General features: G+C 36.1%; 1 protein-coding gene across 1 annotated transcript in view; it reads right to left on the bottom strand.

Moving 5' to 3' along the window:
* Window positions 1-18323, bottom strand: part of MND1 (meiotic nuclear divisions 1) — a 47661-nt gene that overhangs the window by 25461 nt on the left and 3877 nt on the right. The window contains exons 2-4 of the mRNA XM_090288736.1: window positions 17124-17189; window positions 11677-11734; window positions 8467-8615 (exon numbers count right to left, since the gene is read on the bottom strand). Coding sequence (XP_090144862.1) covers window positions 8467-8615; window positions 11677-11734; window positions 17124-17189 — 273 coding nt within the window. The remainder of the gene's footprint in view (window positions 1-8466; window positions 8616-11676; window positions 11735-17123; window positions 17190-18323) is intronic.

The raw sequence follows: 18323 nt of genomic DNA, 5'->3' as shown, positions 1-18323 counted from the left end.
GTCACACCAAATTGTTCACAGCTTCCTGAATGCCATTCCCTTTCAATCTTTGTATTTTAACCTGCTGTGCCTAGGTAAGTCTTCTTACTCCTCTAACACACTCACTCCAACCTGCCCATTAACCAGTGATATATCTCTCTCTCCACCTCAAACATCTTTTCTTCTGGGAACTTTTATCCCACCTCCTCAGCAGGGTTCAGTACTTCTTTGTGCTTTATTTCTCTTATAGAATGCCTTATTTTCACAGCAGACATTCTTTGAGGGCAGGGATATCTCAATCATGTTTATCTCCAGCACAGAATGCAGTTACTGAGACACGTAGAGACCTAATAAATGTTGCTGAATGAATGCATAAATCAGTACAGCACTCCCTAGTTTCTGTTCCAACGATCATGTACTTAGTCTAGAAGTACATCTCTGGGCCAGCTTTTCTTTTCCTTCCAGTCCACAACATACAGCAGTAAAGACGATTTTCATTAACTAGTAATGATGATAGTACAATTGATTTTTTAAAATTTAGCCTTTCTATATATAGAATTAAGCATTATTTTAATTATTGTCATAATCTATGCTATATGAACCTGACTTTCAGAGAATACAGACAGACAGTATGTGTTCCTCATCCACACACAGACAGGTAACAAAGGGGAAATCTATGTTTAGATAAAAATTAGTCTGCTTATTTTAAAATCTGAACTCTATAGACTCAAAGTGTACACTACTAATGACTATAGATTCTACCTCCTAAACTTCTCCCCATCTATCATCCCCAATCCTAGGTCCAGAGTCTTAGTTTAGGACTTCATCATCTCTTAGCTGGACAATTTCACAGTGCATACCCCTCCATACTGTCCTATAATAAGGCTCTTATGATCTCACTTCCCTACTCAAAATTCTTCAACTTAGATACACAGCCCTTCATTATCAGCATCTGCCTACCAATCTAGTTATAGTTCATTCATCTCTCACACAATTGAGTGGAACAAAAATAACTCAAGATTCTCTCACACATTATGTAGTACTGCTCACACTACTATGTAGGTCTTTGCATATAATAACAAAAGCGAAAGCACTTATTATGTATTATTAGTCATTGCTGTAAGCAGTTGCATAAAACATTTCATTATCATAATTATCATAACTTTTGAAGTAAAAAATATTAGGACCATCTGACAGATGAGAAAACAGAGGTATAAGAGATTAGTAAATGAAGTCTGGGCCTAGAGTCCATTCTTTTTAAAAAAAATAATTTATTTATTTGTCTGTTTATTTATCTGTTTTTAGAGAGAGGGGGAAGGAGAAAGAGAGGGAGAGAAACATCACTGTGTGGTTGCCTCTCACTCGTGCCCCCAACTGGGAACCTGACGTGCAACTTAGTCATGTGCCCTGACTGGTAATTGAACCAGCGACACTTGGCTCACAGGCTGACGCTCAATCCACTGAGCCACATAGAGTCCATTCTTAAACCACTATACTATACTGGTCTGTACCCAGAATGCCCTTCACCCTAACTACATTATGATCTCCCATCATGTCTCCAGAACCAACAAATGTCTTCTTTCTTAATTGTAAAGCCTTTCCCCAGCAGAACTATCACCTTCTGGTACCACTCTCCTGCACATATCACACCATATTGCAATGATTTGTTGACATATGTGTCTCATAAGACTGTGAGGCCCTGGAAGACAGGGACTACTAATTTATTTTTATGTCCTTCTCATCAGTCACAATGCCTACCATAGCAAGCATTCACTAAACAATTACTGAACTGAAACAATTTCAGTACAGGTAATGCCTATTTTTCTTCAAAAATATTTCAAGTGGTCCACACAGTCCAACAGTAAACCTATTCTTTATGCACTCAATTTTAGCAAAAAAAAAAATTCTCTATACTCATTTCTAAACACTGGTAAAAACATTTTTTTTAATTATCCTGAGAATCTTTTAGTGTCTACCAAAACCAATACACTATATCCAAAATCCAGCTCAGTGTCGATAACAAAATGTAAACCAACTCCTAGAAAATCTGCCTCCTTCCCTACCTTCCACTGGTAATAAATGGATTTCAAACCAGAACTTGGATGAACAACTATGGACAATCTTAGCAGAGCAGGAAAACAAAAGGAAGAGCATGATTTCTATAATTTTTGCCCTTAAAATAAAAAATCAGTTAAAAACAGCTGCACAGACTAGTTGCAGCCCTGATGAAATTCTCTGAGTCAGCGAATGGTTCCCAGTAAACGGTTATCATATCCTCTGTTCCCGGTAATTCTCATTCCCTTCTCAAATATCTGCCATCTGCCAAGGACTGTGCTGGGAACTGAGGACGCACACTGACTGAGAGGCGGCTGAGCACACTGCCCCGCGACAGCACAGCGCGGCCGCCTGGAGCTGGTTCATGTGCTGCCGCAGCAGGAAAAGGTCCAGGTCAGAACGGAGTGCGGAGGAAAGGACAGGGACAAGAACACAAAAGCAAAAGCACATTGAAGTGCTATAGCTTTTGGGAAAAGTCTCTTCCTTTTGGGAAAGGCTTTAAAAAAAGCATTTCTAATCAGCAATGGTCAGTTATTTCCCATCCTGCCAGTGCCGTCAGCAGCATGTCAAGCACAAGAGCTGTGACGCTGCTCTTAGTCATCCCCTTGATGTTAAGATTGTTAACTTCATTTTTAAAAGCTATTTGAAAGGGGCAAAGAAAAGGAGAAAACCAGAAGATGATAGGAAGATTTATCTATCCTAAGATTTTGTCTTGCTTTTCTGTACAAAAATATTCAGAAAAACCACACAGAGACACACACACACAGTAACTAAAAATCATCATCACACTGAAATAATCAGCAAGTTTCAGCCAAAACTCTTAAAATAGTTACCAAGAAGAAAAAGATCATTTCTTGACCTTGAACAAGTTCCATACATTCTTTAGGATAGTTAGAAATGCCATTTCACTTGGGAGTTCCACATTATAATTAAATTTTAAGCTACTTAACAATTCACAACAAAATCACAAGGACATGAGAGAAGGATCTGGTAGTTTCTACTTTCTGTTGAACCAAATGGCTATTTCTTCATTCATCCATATTTCAGAAGAACTAACAGATTTAAACATACACTATCACTTTACTTTGATCATCTCCACATAAAGCTTTTCTTGCCCATTAAAGCTATTCATTTATGTAAAAGGACTTCAGGAATGCATCTCTGCAACAGCTATTTAGTGAAGTCTAGCTTAACAATGTTTTTTCTACCCAAGTATTTATTTCAGCTTTGCAGAAATAAAATACTACATCATATATTTTCAGCAACATTAATAATACTATATTACATAGAGATGGGGAAAATTGTTTTTGCTTAATATCAAAATGTAACGGTACTATTTTCTCAGCTTATAATTAGATCAGGAAAAAAAATGTGTGATATATATATATAAATAACCTGGCAAGAAATTCTCAACTTCCCTTGCTTAGTGTATATGATAAAAATTGAGCCAGCCACTAAAATATCCCATAATAGGCCCTCAATCTAATTTCTAACCTTATTTTCCCATTACTATACAACAAAAAACTGCACATTCTTTGCATGCTGGTCACCAACTATTCATTGAATGTAATTCGCTTTCAAGTTTTGTTTATCTATAGTTGAGAGCAAGGACTGTGGAGTCAGAATGTCTGGATTTGAATCCTGTTTCACCATCTACTAATACTGCCGCCTTGGGCAAGTTATTTAACCTCTGGGTGCCTCAGGCTTCTCCTATGTAAAACGGAGTTAGTATCTACCTCTTAAGCTGTAAGAATCAAATGATATAAAACATGTAAAAGCTCGGCTATGATCTGAGTGTCTGTGTCACCTCAAATCCATATATTGAAGTCCTAACCCCTAAAGGTGATGGTATTAGTCGGTGGGGCCTTGGGAGGTGCTTAAGTCATGAGGGTGAAGTCCTCATAAATAAGATTAGTGCTTTTATAAGATTATCCAGAGACCCTGAGCCCCTTTCACCACGTGAAGGTAAACAGAGAAGTCTGTGACCCGGAGAAGGCTCTACCTGACCAGCCTCCAAAACTGTGAGAAATAAATTTGTTGTTTATAAGCTGCCCTGCCTGTGGTATTTTGTTACAGCAGTCCGAACAACTAAGTCAAGCTCTTAAAACTGTTCCTGGCTAAGTGCTCTATACATTTTGGCTGCCATTATCAACACAAGCATCAGCGGCTCCCTCTGCCCTCCTCGGGAATTTCCTCCACCCATCTAAATTTATTCAAATTTCAGCTCAAAACAATTGTTTCTAAGAAGTTTCCCTTAACTATAGGGACTTATAAAAATCTTGCCATCCTCTAAATTCATATAACAAATAGGACCTATAGCAACAACAGCATTTGGCACTGCTCTTATATAAATTAAATCATACATGGCTAATTAACTTTTCATAAAAAATTAACTATGTCTTTTCATAAAAAGTTACCTACATAAGGCATTTACTCTGCATTACCAAGTAAAGTGTAAATTATTTCAACATGAAACACATATTCTATTATTTTTATATTGCCCAAAGAAGTTATATTGCACAGAGCAGGCACATAGTAAATATCTGTAGTATTAATAGTTAATGCAACCCACACACAGCTGATGGCTTGTTTGCTAGCTTAGAAAATGTGAAAGAGAAACATAAATTATAATCATGAGGCTTTTTTAGACTGTCTTTAATAATGATCAATACATACAACCTAAAGGAAAGGGAGAAAAAAACATGCTTCCTGATTTAATTTTCAGATCTACTACAAAACTGTCTCTTCTCAGGAGACAAATACATTCCTGCACATAATTGAAATCACTGACAGAACCAAAGTAGAAGAGATTGATGGGGGGAGGTGGAGGCTGAGTTCCCCCTCTCTCTAATCTGGAAGTAATTAACAAGAAACTCGAAGTTCACATTTTACTTTGGCAATGTGCTGAATAAACGGATCCTTCAGTGCAACCTTGAATTTGGAATCTGGTTCAATCCAACATTAAGTGAGTATTTCTATCTATATAAATCCCACCAGCTCTTGCAGCATTTTTAATCTCTACACATCACTTAGGCAGTTAGCCATTCGGTACTTTTCACTTACATGTGTATGTATGTTAGCTTCAGCACAGGGTACAAGTTCTTTCTTATCAAGCATAAATTTTGAATTCTACTTTTTTCTGGTATCTGGTAAAATGCTTTGTACACAGCAGACCCTCAGATATTTGTTCTGACTGAACAAATAAAGAGTACATACTCCTGGACGCATACTAAGGTAACTGAATCTGCAGCCACCACATACTAAGCACCTACTTCTACCAGACCCCTTAAGCTGCAACCTCGACCCTTTGAAATAAACATAATCTCTTTTACAAATTGCAAAACAGAGACTTTAAATAATTTAAGAAAATCTTCCAAGATCCTGTAGTTAGTAAGAAGTGAGATGTGACTTGCATCCATGTCTGATTCCTAACTATCCTTCCATTAAGCCACATAACTTCTCTAAGATAATAAGTGATCTTCGGAGCCATGACTGAGGGGGCAGAGTATGACACTGACATGACTACTGAAATTTTGGTGAAAAAATAAAGTAGGTTTAGATCAGTGAAATGGCACTAAGTTTTTGTCTGTTTGTTTGTTTTATAGCAAAGGCCAAGGGCTATCAGCCTTTTACAAATGATGTATCAAAATCTCACCCACCTACTTCTGCAGTACTTAGAGCAGAAGATATTAAACCTACGGCCTATGTGTTAGCTCCTGACTTGAGCTCTGATTTCTGAACAGGTGTGTGAGATTAAGCTTTGACCTCCAGTTTGTAGACAAGGGTGGGGAGAGAGGGGTGTGTCACAAAGCACATTGGATGCCAACTCTCAGACCAATAGGGAGAGGAGTATATTGACAGTAACTAATTAGAACATCCTACTCCTCAATCATTCAGTGTAAATAAACATGGTATTATGCTCACTTTTTAAAAATAGATTCACTATACTGGCAAGGCTCTCTTGCTTATTTCTATTAATGTTGACAAGTTTGCCAAGCTCCTCTGCTTGCTTAGTAGAGATAATGCTAAATCCAGAGGCAAGGAAATAAAAAGTGTACATTTGGTCTTTTTTCTCAAAGTCAAGAGTTTCTCTGTCTTATGAAGTCAACCGAAAATTGCTTTGTCAGCACCTGTTACGCCCAGTTTCAGGCATGAATAACTGCCTGGAGCACAGTGAAATACACCACCAGGAACACCAACCATAAAGAAACAAAGTGATAAAACAGACTTCATCAAAATTAAACATTTCTGCTCTTCAAAACAGTTAAAGAGAATAAAAAGAAGAACTACAGATTGTGAGAAAAACATTTGAATTTATATCCATAAAGTATAGAGAACTATCTAAACTCAGTAATAAAAACAAACAATCCATTTTTTTAAAAGACAAAAAGATCTGTACAGACACTTCATCAATGAATATATATGGATGACAAATAAACACTGGCAAGGATGCTCAACACTATTGTCAATATGGAAATAGAAATGAAAACCACAAGATATCACTACACACTTACTAGAATGAGTATCATACCAAGTGTTAATCAGGATGTGGAGGGACTGGAACTTGGAACTCTCGTACAGTACGAGTGGGAATATAAAATAGCACAACACTACAGAAAAGAGTCTGACAGTCTCTTAAAAAGTTAAACATACACCTACCCCATGATCCAACTATTCATTCCACAGTTCTTTACCAATTATAAACGAAAATAAACGTTCATACAAAGACTTGTTTGTATATGAATATTCAGAGCAGCTTTATTTCTAATAAACTAAAACAAACAAAAAATCCAAATATCCATTAACAGGTAAACAAACTGTTGTACATTCATACAACGGAATACCACTCAGCAATAAAAGCGAATAATTAATACATAAGCAACATAGATACATCTTAAAACAATTATGCCGAGTAAAAGAAGCCAGGAAAAAGGGTACATACTGTATGATTCCAATTATAGAAAATTCTAGGAAATATAAACTAATGCATAGTGACAGAAAGCAAATCAGTAGTTGCCTGGGGATGGGGGCAGGGGAACAGTACAGAGAAGGACAGGAGAGAAAAACTGAAAAAAGGAATAAAAATCTTGTTGGGGTGATGGGTAAGTCTTTATCTTGACTGTGGTGATGGTCTCATGAATGTATATATACATCAAAAGCTATCAATTTATGAACTTTAAATATGAGCAGTTTTTGTATGTCCATTATTCCTCAACAGTTATTTTAAAAACTAATCGAAAGGATGAGACTTATACATGTGAAAAGTTAAAAGAAGAGAAAATTTGTGGTACGCATCCTCAAGCTATGGTTTCTGAGGAGAGATGTTTAGAAACGGCTAAGCAGAAAGGAAGGACAAGGGAATTTACAAGAGGATAAAAGCAAGAACAAAAACTCATGAAGACAGGCAAACACAGGAAGGCCTAAAAGTAAATTACCTTGTGCAAAGTTTTTAACTGCATAACTTTTTTAAAAAAGCAATAAATATGCATGTCGTTTCCTCACAGGAAAAATAAAATGCAGCAGCATGTTTAAGAGATAAAACATCGGCAAAAGATCCGAACAGACAGGTCTTTAAGAAAGATACAGAAATGGTCAATAAATACATGAAAAGATGTCCAACATCCTTAGCCATCAGGGAAGTGAAAATCAAACTTATGCGATACCACTTCATACCCACCAAGATGGCTAGAATCCAAAAGCCAAGTAATGACAAGTTTTGGTGAGAAAGTGGTGAAACCCTCATACACTGCTGGTAGGAATGTAGAACACTGCAGCTGCTTTAGAAAACAGTCTGGAAGTTCTTCAAACAATTAAATATAATACTATCATATGACTCAGCTATTCCCAAGATAAATGAAAGCATATGTCTACACAGAAACTAACACAAGACGGGATAATGGGGGAAACTGTGTGTTGGCCAGGAAGAAGGGGGCTATAGGAAGTTCTCTGTACCTTGCCATCAATTTCTCGATAAACCTAAAAGGAATTAAATTACTAGAAAATAATATCATGGCACATGGGAAGGTGAAAGTTAAAACACTGTAAGATCCACATATACATACTTTTAAGATTTTATTTAGTTTTAGAGTGAAGGGAAGGAAAGAAGGGAGGGAAAAATACATTGAGGTATGAGAGAAACATTGACCAGTTGCCTCTCATATGCACCTTGACCAGGAACAAAACCCACAACCCAGGCATATGCCCTAAACAGGAATCAAACCGGCAACCTTTTGCTTTGCAGAACGACGTCCCACAAATAGCCACACGGTCAGGGCCTGAGGTCCTTATGTTGCTTGGGTGAAAGAAATGTTGATATCTTTAGACTGAGTCAAATAATGTATGTGAAAAATTTAACAAAAACCACTAAATGAAAGATTACGTGAAACAAATTTCCTATAAGCAAATCTATTATTTGTAACTGTGGTAGCTTACCTGAGACTCCAGAACCTCCAACTTACGTTTCCTCGCATGAAGAGCTTTACTTGGAAAAGCCCAATAATAATTAGACGTTCCAATCCGTTCACAGTCAACCATACCATCATCAACTAAGCTTTGAAGAACGTCTTTTACTGACATAGCAGCTAAAAAAGATTTTTAAAAATATATTATAAATAAAATTAAAAGGCCAATGACTGAGGAAATACAACAAATATTATAGATCAAGAGTTAGTAAGTTAATCAACTATAATAGCATAACCAATATTTTTAAAAAAGAGATAATAAATAAGGAGCTTTCAAAAATAGTTATAAAAAAGCCAAATACTCCAATAGAAAAACAACAGTAGCCCTGGCTTGTGAGGCTCAGTGAATTGAGTGCCAGCCTGCGAACCAAAAGGTCGCTGGTTCAATTCCCAGCCAGGGTAGATGTCTGGGTTGCTGGCCAGGTCCCCAGTTGGGAGCATGTGAGAGGCAACCAATCTATATTTCTCTCACATATTCATGTTCCTCTCCCTCTCTTTCTCCTTCCCTTCCCCTCTCTCTAAAAAGAAATAAATAAAATCTTTAAAAAAATAAAAAATAGAAGAACAGAAGTATATCAATGGGCATCCACAAAATATGCATGGTCAGTAAACAGGAAAAATGTTCAAGCCCATTGATAACTAAAGAAATGTAAAAGAGCAATGAGATATTTTGACTACCAAATTAAAAACACTAGGAGATATAATAAAGGATTCAGGGAATGGGTACTCTCAGCCTGGGTGGACAACATGGAAGCATGTATACAAAGCTTTAGATTTATGCATGCCTTTTATGTAGAAATGCCACTTTTATAAATTCAACCGAAGAAAATAATGATGAACATGCACAAGGATTATTGTCAAAACACTGTTTTCAACAGTAAAAAGTTGGAAACCAGTCTAATAATTAAACTTTAAAAGTATTTGATTGTGATGGAATACTACACAATCATTAAATTTATGTTATAAAATGTTTAATGGCATGGTATGCATATGTTCAAATGTATTATGTACAATGTATAATATCAAAAAATAAAGTTAAGAAACAGTATACACTAATGTGACAGTGATTATCTTTGAATGACAGATTAAGAAGCAATTTTTATTTCCTTATTTTCTTATTTTTTTCCAACAATAAATATATATTGCCTTTTTTGGTAAGAAAACTAAAATAAAACTTATGAAAAATTAAACAATAAATAAATAAACTGGATATTATGGTTAGGGGTAAACTTAAAAATCAGAAAAAGGTTTTTAAAAGTAGCATGAAAAAATACGAAGCCATCTTTCAGAAATGTTTGAAATTCATGAACAATTCTTAAGTTCATTAAATAAAACTGTACCAAGAAATTATCCATATTTTAATGTCCATTTTAATTTTTTCTAGAGCAGATCACCAAATATAATAAAATCTATTAGAAAATTAAAGATTTAATAAATAAAATTGACATCAAGTATGCAAAACATTCAACCTCACTGTAAGAAGTACAAACTAAAATAAAATGTCAAAGAATTGTAAAGTAAAAACACAGTTCTGAGAAATAAATGTGAGTTTAATTTGGTATAGCCTTTTCCTTAGGTAATATGAGAACACACATAAAAAGCCTAAGACTACACATGTCTCTATTTTCTGTTCTATTTCCTTCTGAAGTAATATGAGATGTGGAAAAAATTTATGAGGCAGAGAGGATGGGGTGAATAGGCAGAGCACAAAGGATTTCTTGGGAAGTGAGAATACACTGTATAATTCCATGTGATGGACCTATGTTATTATACATTTGTCCAAACCCACACAATGCACCACACCAAGAGCGAATCCTACTGTAAACTATGGACTTTGGGTGATGATGATGTGTCATTGCAGGTTCATCAATTGTAACAAATGTACTACTGGTGAGTGATGTTGATAACAGAAGTTATGCAGGTTGGCAGGTTTTGGGAACAGGAGGTAGGAATTGTATGAGAAATCTCTGCATGTTCCTTTCAATTTTTCTGTGAACCTAAAACTGCTCTTTCGAAAGTCTTTTAGAAAAAAATGTATGGTGAGCATGTTAATTATTCACTAATTCCAGCAGGAAAAATTTGGAAATGATCTAGATGCTCAACAATAGGTAATGGGCTAAGCAAATTGTGGCACACTTGGCAGTCATAGAATTAAACGTTAGGAGATGCAGATGAACATCATTTTTTAAAGCAAATGACATAGGTACATGTGGACGATACAATATTATATGAAAAAACACATGAACAAACCATGTATGCATTATAGTTCCTTCTCAGTGAAATGGACAAATATTACACATACATACAAAGACAAACAGACCCTAAGAATAAGATACCAAATACACCCAAATGTTAAAAGTAGTGGTCTCAGAATAGATTATGAACTTTTATATTCATTACATTCTTTATAATTTCCAAATGTTTAAATAAGCATGCAGTTTAATATAATCAGAAAAGTTTTTTAAAAATGTTTAATATGTAGTGGGTTTAACAGTGACCCCTCAAAGGATAACCCACAGAACTTGTGACTGTGACCTTATTTGGAAAAAGCATCCTTATATAAATAAGGACCTAAAGGTGAAACCACCCTGGATTTAGGATGGCTCCCAAATCCAATGGCATTGTCCTTAAGAGACAGAAGGGGAGAAGATAGAGAGGAAGGCCATGTGAAGCTGGAGACAGAGACTGGAAGGATGTGCCTCTAAGCCTAGCACTGCAAACAGCCTCAGAGCAGGCAGCCTCCCTGAGCCAATCCTGTTGACACCTTGATTTTTAACTTCTGGCCCCCAGACCGATGAGGAAATAAACTTCTATTGTGTTAAGCGTCCAAGTTTGTGATCATTTGCTGCTACAGAAAAGATACACCATGTAAAGACAAAAAGTCACGTTTAACAAATATTAAAACATACATGAACAGTTGTTACTTCTTTTAAAGTAAATTATGCCCATAGATAACTGTGTGTATTTGTGTTTTATACATGTGTGCCTGTGTGTGTCCGCATTTTATTTTTCCTAGAGCAGATATGCCAAACACAGGAATCATGGCTGTGGCCCAGAGACATCATGTAAGGACTTTTACAAACATTCATCTCCAGAACTTATGTTTCCATAAAATGAAAGACTATAGCAGAAAAGATGACCGGTATGTCCCTAAATATCCCCAAATGTCTTTGATACTTACTAATGCCTTTTTCTTTGGGAGCTATCTTCTCTATGTCTTTTAATTGAAATACATCTTTCTGTTTAAAAAAAAAAATTTAAGAGATGAAAAACATGCTTTTATTACATATTTATATTTACCATAACTATGTTCATAAAACATTGTACTAAAGACCTATGCCTAGAAATGAACAGTGCAATAGAATCAGCATTTTGGAGCTAGAAGAACTGCAATTACATTGTTCAATACCTTCAACAGAAGTTAAAATGGACAGGTTTCTCATGAACATACAATTAGTTCTTAAAGTAACTGGAGAATACCTTCCCACTGAAGTATAAAAACTAGTTAACATGAATCATTTGTTAACATGAGATAACCCAGCTTCTCTGACACTGATTTTAAGTGTCAGAATGGGAATGAGAGAACATACTCACCGATACATCTGATAAGGAGTTAATATCCAAAATTTCTAAAGCACTTATTAAATTCAACACCAAAAAAATACAAATAATTCAATTAAGAAATGGGCAAAGGACCTAAATAGACACTTCTCCAAAGAGGATGTACAGATGGCCAACAGACATATGAAAAGATGCTCAATGTCACTATTCATCAGAGAGGCAAGTTAAAATCACAATGCACCTGTCAGAATGGCCATCATCAACAAATCAACAAACAGCAAGTGCTGGTGAGGATGTGGAGAAACGGGAACCCTTGTGCACTCCTGGTGGGACTGTAGATTGGTGCAGCCACTGCGGAAAGCAGTATGGAGATACCTCAAAAAAGTTAGAAGTGGATCATCCTCTCAACCCAGCAATTCCACTTTTGGGAATATATCAGAAAGAACCCAAAATACTAATTTGAAAGGACATAAGCACCCCTGTGTTCACTGAAGCATTATTTACAATCACCAAGGTATGGAAGCAGCCCAACTGCCCATCAGTAGATGAGTGAATAAAACAACTATGGGACATTTACACAATGGAATACTACTTGGCCAAAAGAAAGAAGAAAAATTTACCCTTTGCGACAGCATGGATGGACCTGGAGAACATTATGCTGAGTGAAATAAGCCAGTCAGAGAAAGACAAATACCATATGATCTCACTCATATGTGGAATCTAACGAACAAACTGAACTAACATGCAAAAGAGAGACAGACTCGTAGATGGAGAGCAGATGACAGCTATGGGGGTGGAGGGATTGAGCAAAAAGGAAAAAGGACTCATGGGCATGGACACCAGTGTGGTGATTGCGGGGCAGGGAGAGAATCTAAAGGGGAGAAATGGTAATGGAAAAAAAATAATAATAAAAATAAATAAATAAATAATATCTTAAAACCCATTTCTGGGCCATATCCTTGAAAATATTATCCTTTATCAGAGGATGGCTAAAACTGATACCTCAAATATAAGACAAAAATGTTCCTAAGATTTAGAGATATTTATGGACAATAATGAAGATAAAAATACTGTAATTTCAAAGCCATAAGAAGGTTTTCTAGGCAATAGTGTATAAACCTGTAATATGTATTTGAAAGTACATGATTTCTCCGTTCTGGCCCCACAAAAATCTGAACACTGGGGACTGTAAACATGAAGTTGAACCACAACCCAAAGCACCTAACAGAGTTTTGCATAAACTAAAATAAAAAAACAGAAACTGTACTTTGCTTATTATATATCACACGTTACATATTTAGCAGTTCTAACTAAAAGCAAAACAGATAACTGTCAAGACTTGTTTACATTTAGTTTCATGAAGAGCTACACTTAAACAAAGGAAAACGACATAATTCATGGCTGCCAATCAATCATTTATCCACACATGTTACGCCAAAGCAAAAATTATGGGAATCTACACATGTAGAATATTTAACTGTATGATTACTCCTTTTTTTTTTTTTTGTAATAAGCCTTGGTTAAAGTGGTGAAAAAAATTTGGACCAATGAAGTGAAATATTTAAGACAGAACTATTCAGTAATTAGAAAAGAATTATTGTGATTCTTGTTATGAAAATCTGGGATCCATTTCTTCCAAAATAAACTTCAAAAGGCAACTTCAATAGGATGGAAATTAGACTTCATAAAAATTTAAAACTTCTGCTCATCCAAGGTACTATTATGAAGCTGAAAAGAAAAATACTGACGAGAAGACAATATTCACAAGACATGTATCTGACAAAAGACTGGTACCTGGGTACACATCCCCCACCCCCAAAGACAAACTGACGGATGGACAAAGGAGAGGATAGATAAATATATATGTGATGAAGCAAGTAGAGTAAAATGTTAATGGTAGAATTTAGGTGTGGAACACATACGTATCACTGTAAAATTCTTTCATCTTTCACAATAAAATAGTAGAAAAAGTAACTTCATCTCACTAAACTGCAGATTTAGTAAATTAAGGAAAATACTAAGTCACTGGTCTTAGGATGCAAAATCAATTTTCACACATTGGGAATAAACTGTTTAAAAATAACACATTAAGGTCTCAGAGAAAATGCAATGAATTACTGGATTTAGGCCTCTAATGCATTTTTAAAAAATCAATTAATCGAACCTATTTGCAAATAGTTTAGATTCCTGGAAAAAGGTCATGTACTCATTGAGACATTTGCCTGTACGTGGTCACCAAGGAACAGCCCCGGGCATAATGGCTGCCCTAGTGGGGTTGCTGGGTAAATAAATGAGCTTGCAAAGAACTAGCCTCAGAACTAAAATGTGGTCATTTAAATGGACAGAGAAAACAGACGAGTATATATCATTTCTCCCCAGCATTAAACAGACATAATAAAAGAGAGATGACCACAATGATTCTTGCCCTTAAAAAAATAAAAAAGAAAAAAAAACTATGTGTAAGAGACCACTAGATAAATTTTAATCATGCATTTATGACCTAGGCATTACAATGTTTTGCACAGATGATCTCATTTAATTCTTATAACAACACTGTGAGCTGGGTCCAGTTATTATAATCCTCCTTAATAGATGAGGAAACTGATAATTAGGTCAAACAATTTCCTTAAAATCACAAAGCTGTTAGGTGAAACAGACTTCAGGTATAAGTTCTTTATCATTGAGCTATACTGCTCCCATGTTCTTCTTAAGTGTAACACGCAAAGAATTTTCTCTAGTACATTTGCAACTTCAAATATATATATGTAAGTATTCATATAAATGAATGTACAGTAGTCCCTCTCTGTATCGTGGTTCACTTATCATGGCCTCACTGTATCGCAGTATTTTTTTAAATATTATATTTATTTATCATGGATTTTTTGCTATTTCACAGGATTGTGCAGTACTGTATATGTATGTTGTTAAAGTTACGCAGGTTTAAGAGTGTAGAATATGTTTAAGAACATAAGTAGTGTTTATAAAAGTGTAGAAAAGGTTAATAAGGGACTGGGATTGGTTTATAAGTGTGTGGGAAGGGTTTATAAAGCCTTAAAATATATACAAATACTAAAATAAATGTAAGGTTCCTACTTTGCGGATTTTCACCTATCGCAGGGGGGTCTAGAACATAATACCCGCGATAAGTGAGGGAATACTGTATATAGGAATATATGAACTGAAGCCAATCAATCCATCAGTTAATACAATTACAGTCATGCACTGCATAATGACATTTTGGTCACTGTCCCATAAGATCATAATGGAGCTGAAAACTTCCTATCGCCTAGTGACTTGGTAGCTAGCCATCCTTGTAGTGCAAGGTATCACTCATGTGTTTGTGGAAACACTGGCATGAAACCTACTGAGCTGCCATAAGTATAAATGTAGAGCAGTACTATTGTGTCCAGTATATTATACTGGGTAATGATAATAAATGACTGTTACTGGCTTATGGATTTACTATACTGTACATTTTATCATTTTTTTAGTGTACTCTTTCTGTTCATAAGAACAACTTTGTTGCCACAGCGCGCTGGCGGCAACCTCACACAGCTCGTGTTCACCGTGTCTATCGCGTCGTTCTCTCTTGTGCTTGATTGAATCTCGCGTTGTTTTCCACAGGAACGGGCTGTAGAGGCTCGTAGCCTAGGAGCAAGAGGCTACACCACAGAGCCTAGGGGAGCAGTAGGCTGTACCATCTAGGTTTGTGTAACAACGAAATCACCTAACAAAGCAGTTCTCGAACAGAGCCCATCATTAAGCTGTGCATGACTGTAATTGAGAGCAAATTGAAAAAATTTGCAATCAGAAATAGCCTATTTTGATATCTAAGAAAATTCTGACAGTCTCATAAAGGACAAAATAATTTCCCCACCACTCTCCCCAACTTACCACTACTTTTCTTGCTCTGGGACCAAAGGGAAAATATTTCAACTCAGCAGAACAAGTCATCATAATCCTCATGTACAAAGTTCATCAATTTATCTTTCTAATCATATCATCATTAATATATTGTTTTGAACTGCCAAAGACTTTTAGTAAGTCATGGTATGTAAGATTAGTGAGATTACTTAGAAGGCAAACACTTTAAAAAGAAAAGATCATTTGTTTTACTGAGAACCTGCACTATTAAAATGAAAATGTCAAGTATCATTGTTATTTATTAATTTCATATTCTATTTTGCCATTTCCCCCATCTTTTTCACATTAATATATAATGAAAATAGCCGGTAGGTTGGGGCCCGACTTGATTTTGAAGGTCCTCCCAAGTATTAGGCTAAGACACAAGTTAATATTTTTTGTAGGTCAGAAGTATGGACTTACCCTGGGAAGCTAAGAAAAGCCACTGTATCGCAACATGGTAAAGAAAACAGGGTTTAGAGCCAAGTGATTCAATTTGAATCCTGGCTCTGCTACTTAGAAGAGGGAGCTTCAAACATATTTCTTGTTAGTGGCAGGCACAAATAACTGGAAAAAATTAAAGAGGCCTATATACTGTCATATATGTGTTACACTACAGACTGATCGATAAATGCAAAGAGGCCATATTCAGCACTGCCTTTACAACCAGATAACCCTCCCTGAGTCTGAATCCTGGTACTAGCACTTCCATTTTTCAAGATCCAGGGCTAGTATTTTAAGTTGTATCTCAGATGTACAGATCTGTAGAATGAGAATGATAACAATAGTATTGATCTCACAGAGTTAAAAAGGATGAAATCAGATAAACTACACCAAGTGATGAGCACATCGGAGGCCCTCAGTAGCTGTGAGCTCCTCTCATTAATTTCGGGCAGAACGAGGACACAATCAAATATATGCCTCAGAGAGTTCTGGGTCCACTGCGCAGGACAGTCTGGGTAGAAGAGACTCTGAAACCTGGGATAAGGTTCTTTCGTGTCCAGTAGCTCACAAGCACCACAAATATTTGCAGAATTGTATTTATTCTTCAGGAGATTGGTGAATACTGATCTTTAATTTAAAAAAGGCACAGTTAATACTGGATAACATATACATAAGGAAAAATTATGCAAAACACTAAAAATCTTAGGGAAAATGACTTACCGTCTCAAAAAAAATCTCCATCATGCGTGTTCTCTTTTCCTCTGCGCTCAATCCTTTCTTCTTTGACTAAAGCACAAAAAGTAAAAACCAAACACTGTATTTTTTTTAAACAGTGCATTTTAAAACAACTTGGTCTAAAACATTATCAGAAATTTCGTGCATGATCTTGTCTTATACCAACAGGTTTGATAACACTCAGAGCCAGGCCTAAAGACTGATTTTAACTATTCTACTACTATTGGCCAGGCCTTGTGGTAGGTGCTGCCAGTACAACAAAAACGGACTGAGACAGAGCCTGGCATTTTGTAGAAATTCATTATTTATCAATGACCCAATTACAAATCACCATATTTAGCTTCAAAAGGCTTATAATCTCTCCAAGAAAACAAAGAGATATAACTACTTATAACTGGTGAACAGGTTCATGCACAAACTGTTTCACTGAACAGAATGAATTACTACTCAGACCAGAGTGAGTTAAGCCCACCCTGGGGAGGAAGGAAAGTTAGAGGTGAGAAGGATTTTGGTGAGTTGAGAAATGGTGAGAAAGGTGCCCTGGGCAGACCACACACAAGCACAATGTTATGGCACGGAATGTTTCAGAAAGATCGCATGACTGTTGCACGGCATACAAAGAGGGAGTGGCAGGTGAGGTGAGGAAGGTAGTCTGGGGTCAGACGATGAAGGCCGACTGCCCAGCCGAAGAGAGTGGACTTTATTCTGGGCAATGAACAGCTACCGCACAATTTCTAAAATAGGGAGCGATGATACTAGAATTACATTTTAGCGAGATGCTTGTATAGCATTGGGAGGGAGGGCTGGAGAAAAAACCCATCCACATAGAAAACGGAGCCTACTTCAGGTTGCTATTATTCTGTAACTATCTTTTAGCCAACCTGAAATGAGATGATATGTAACTAAAATGTACATTAATAAATTTTACTATATATTGTATGGATAGTCCAAAATAAAAAGAATAAAGCCACATTTCCTCAATGCAAAGACTCACAGAAAATAACAGAAGAGAAAGAGAACCATCATCTCTTGTGCTCTGAGAGAGAATTCCACACTAATGTGCATCTTTCTCAAAAATTGCACATAAAAAAACTTTAAAACACTTAATACCACTTACAAAGCAGACATAAATAAAACAACAATTAAAGACTGACCCTATCTAACCAACAACTCCATGAGAAAATG

This window comes from Furipterus horrens, unplaced genomic scaffold, assembly GCF_987537825.1.
Source record: "Furipterus horrens unplaced genomic scaffold, mFurHor1.1.pri manual_scaffold_10, whole genome shotgun sequence".
In the NCBI taxonomy this organism is placed as follows: Eukaryota; Metazoa; Chordata; class Mammalia; order Chiroptera; family Furipteridae; genus Furipterus; species Furipterus horrens.
This window is presented reverse-complemented; position numbering and strand designations above follow the sequence as displayed.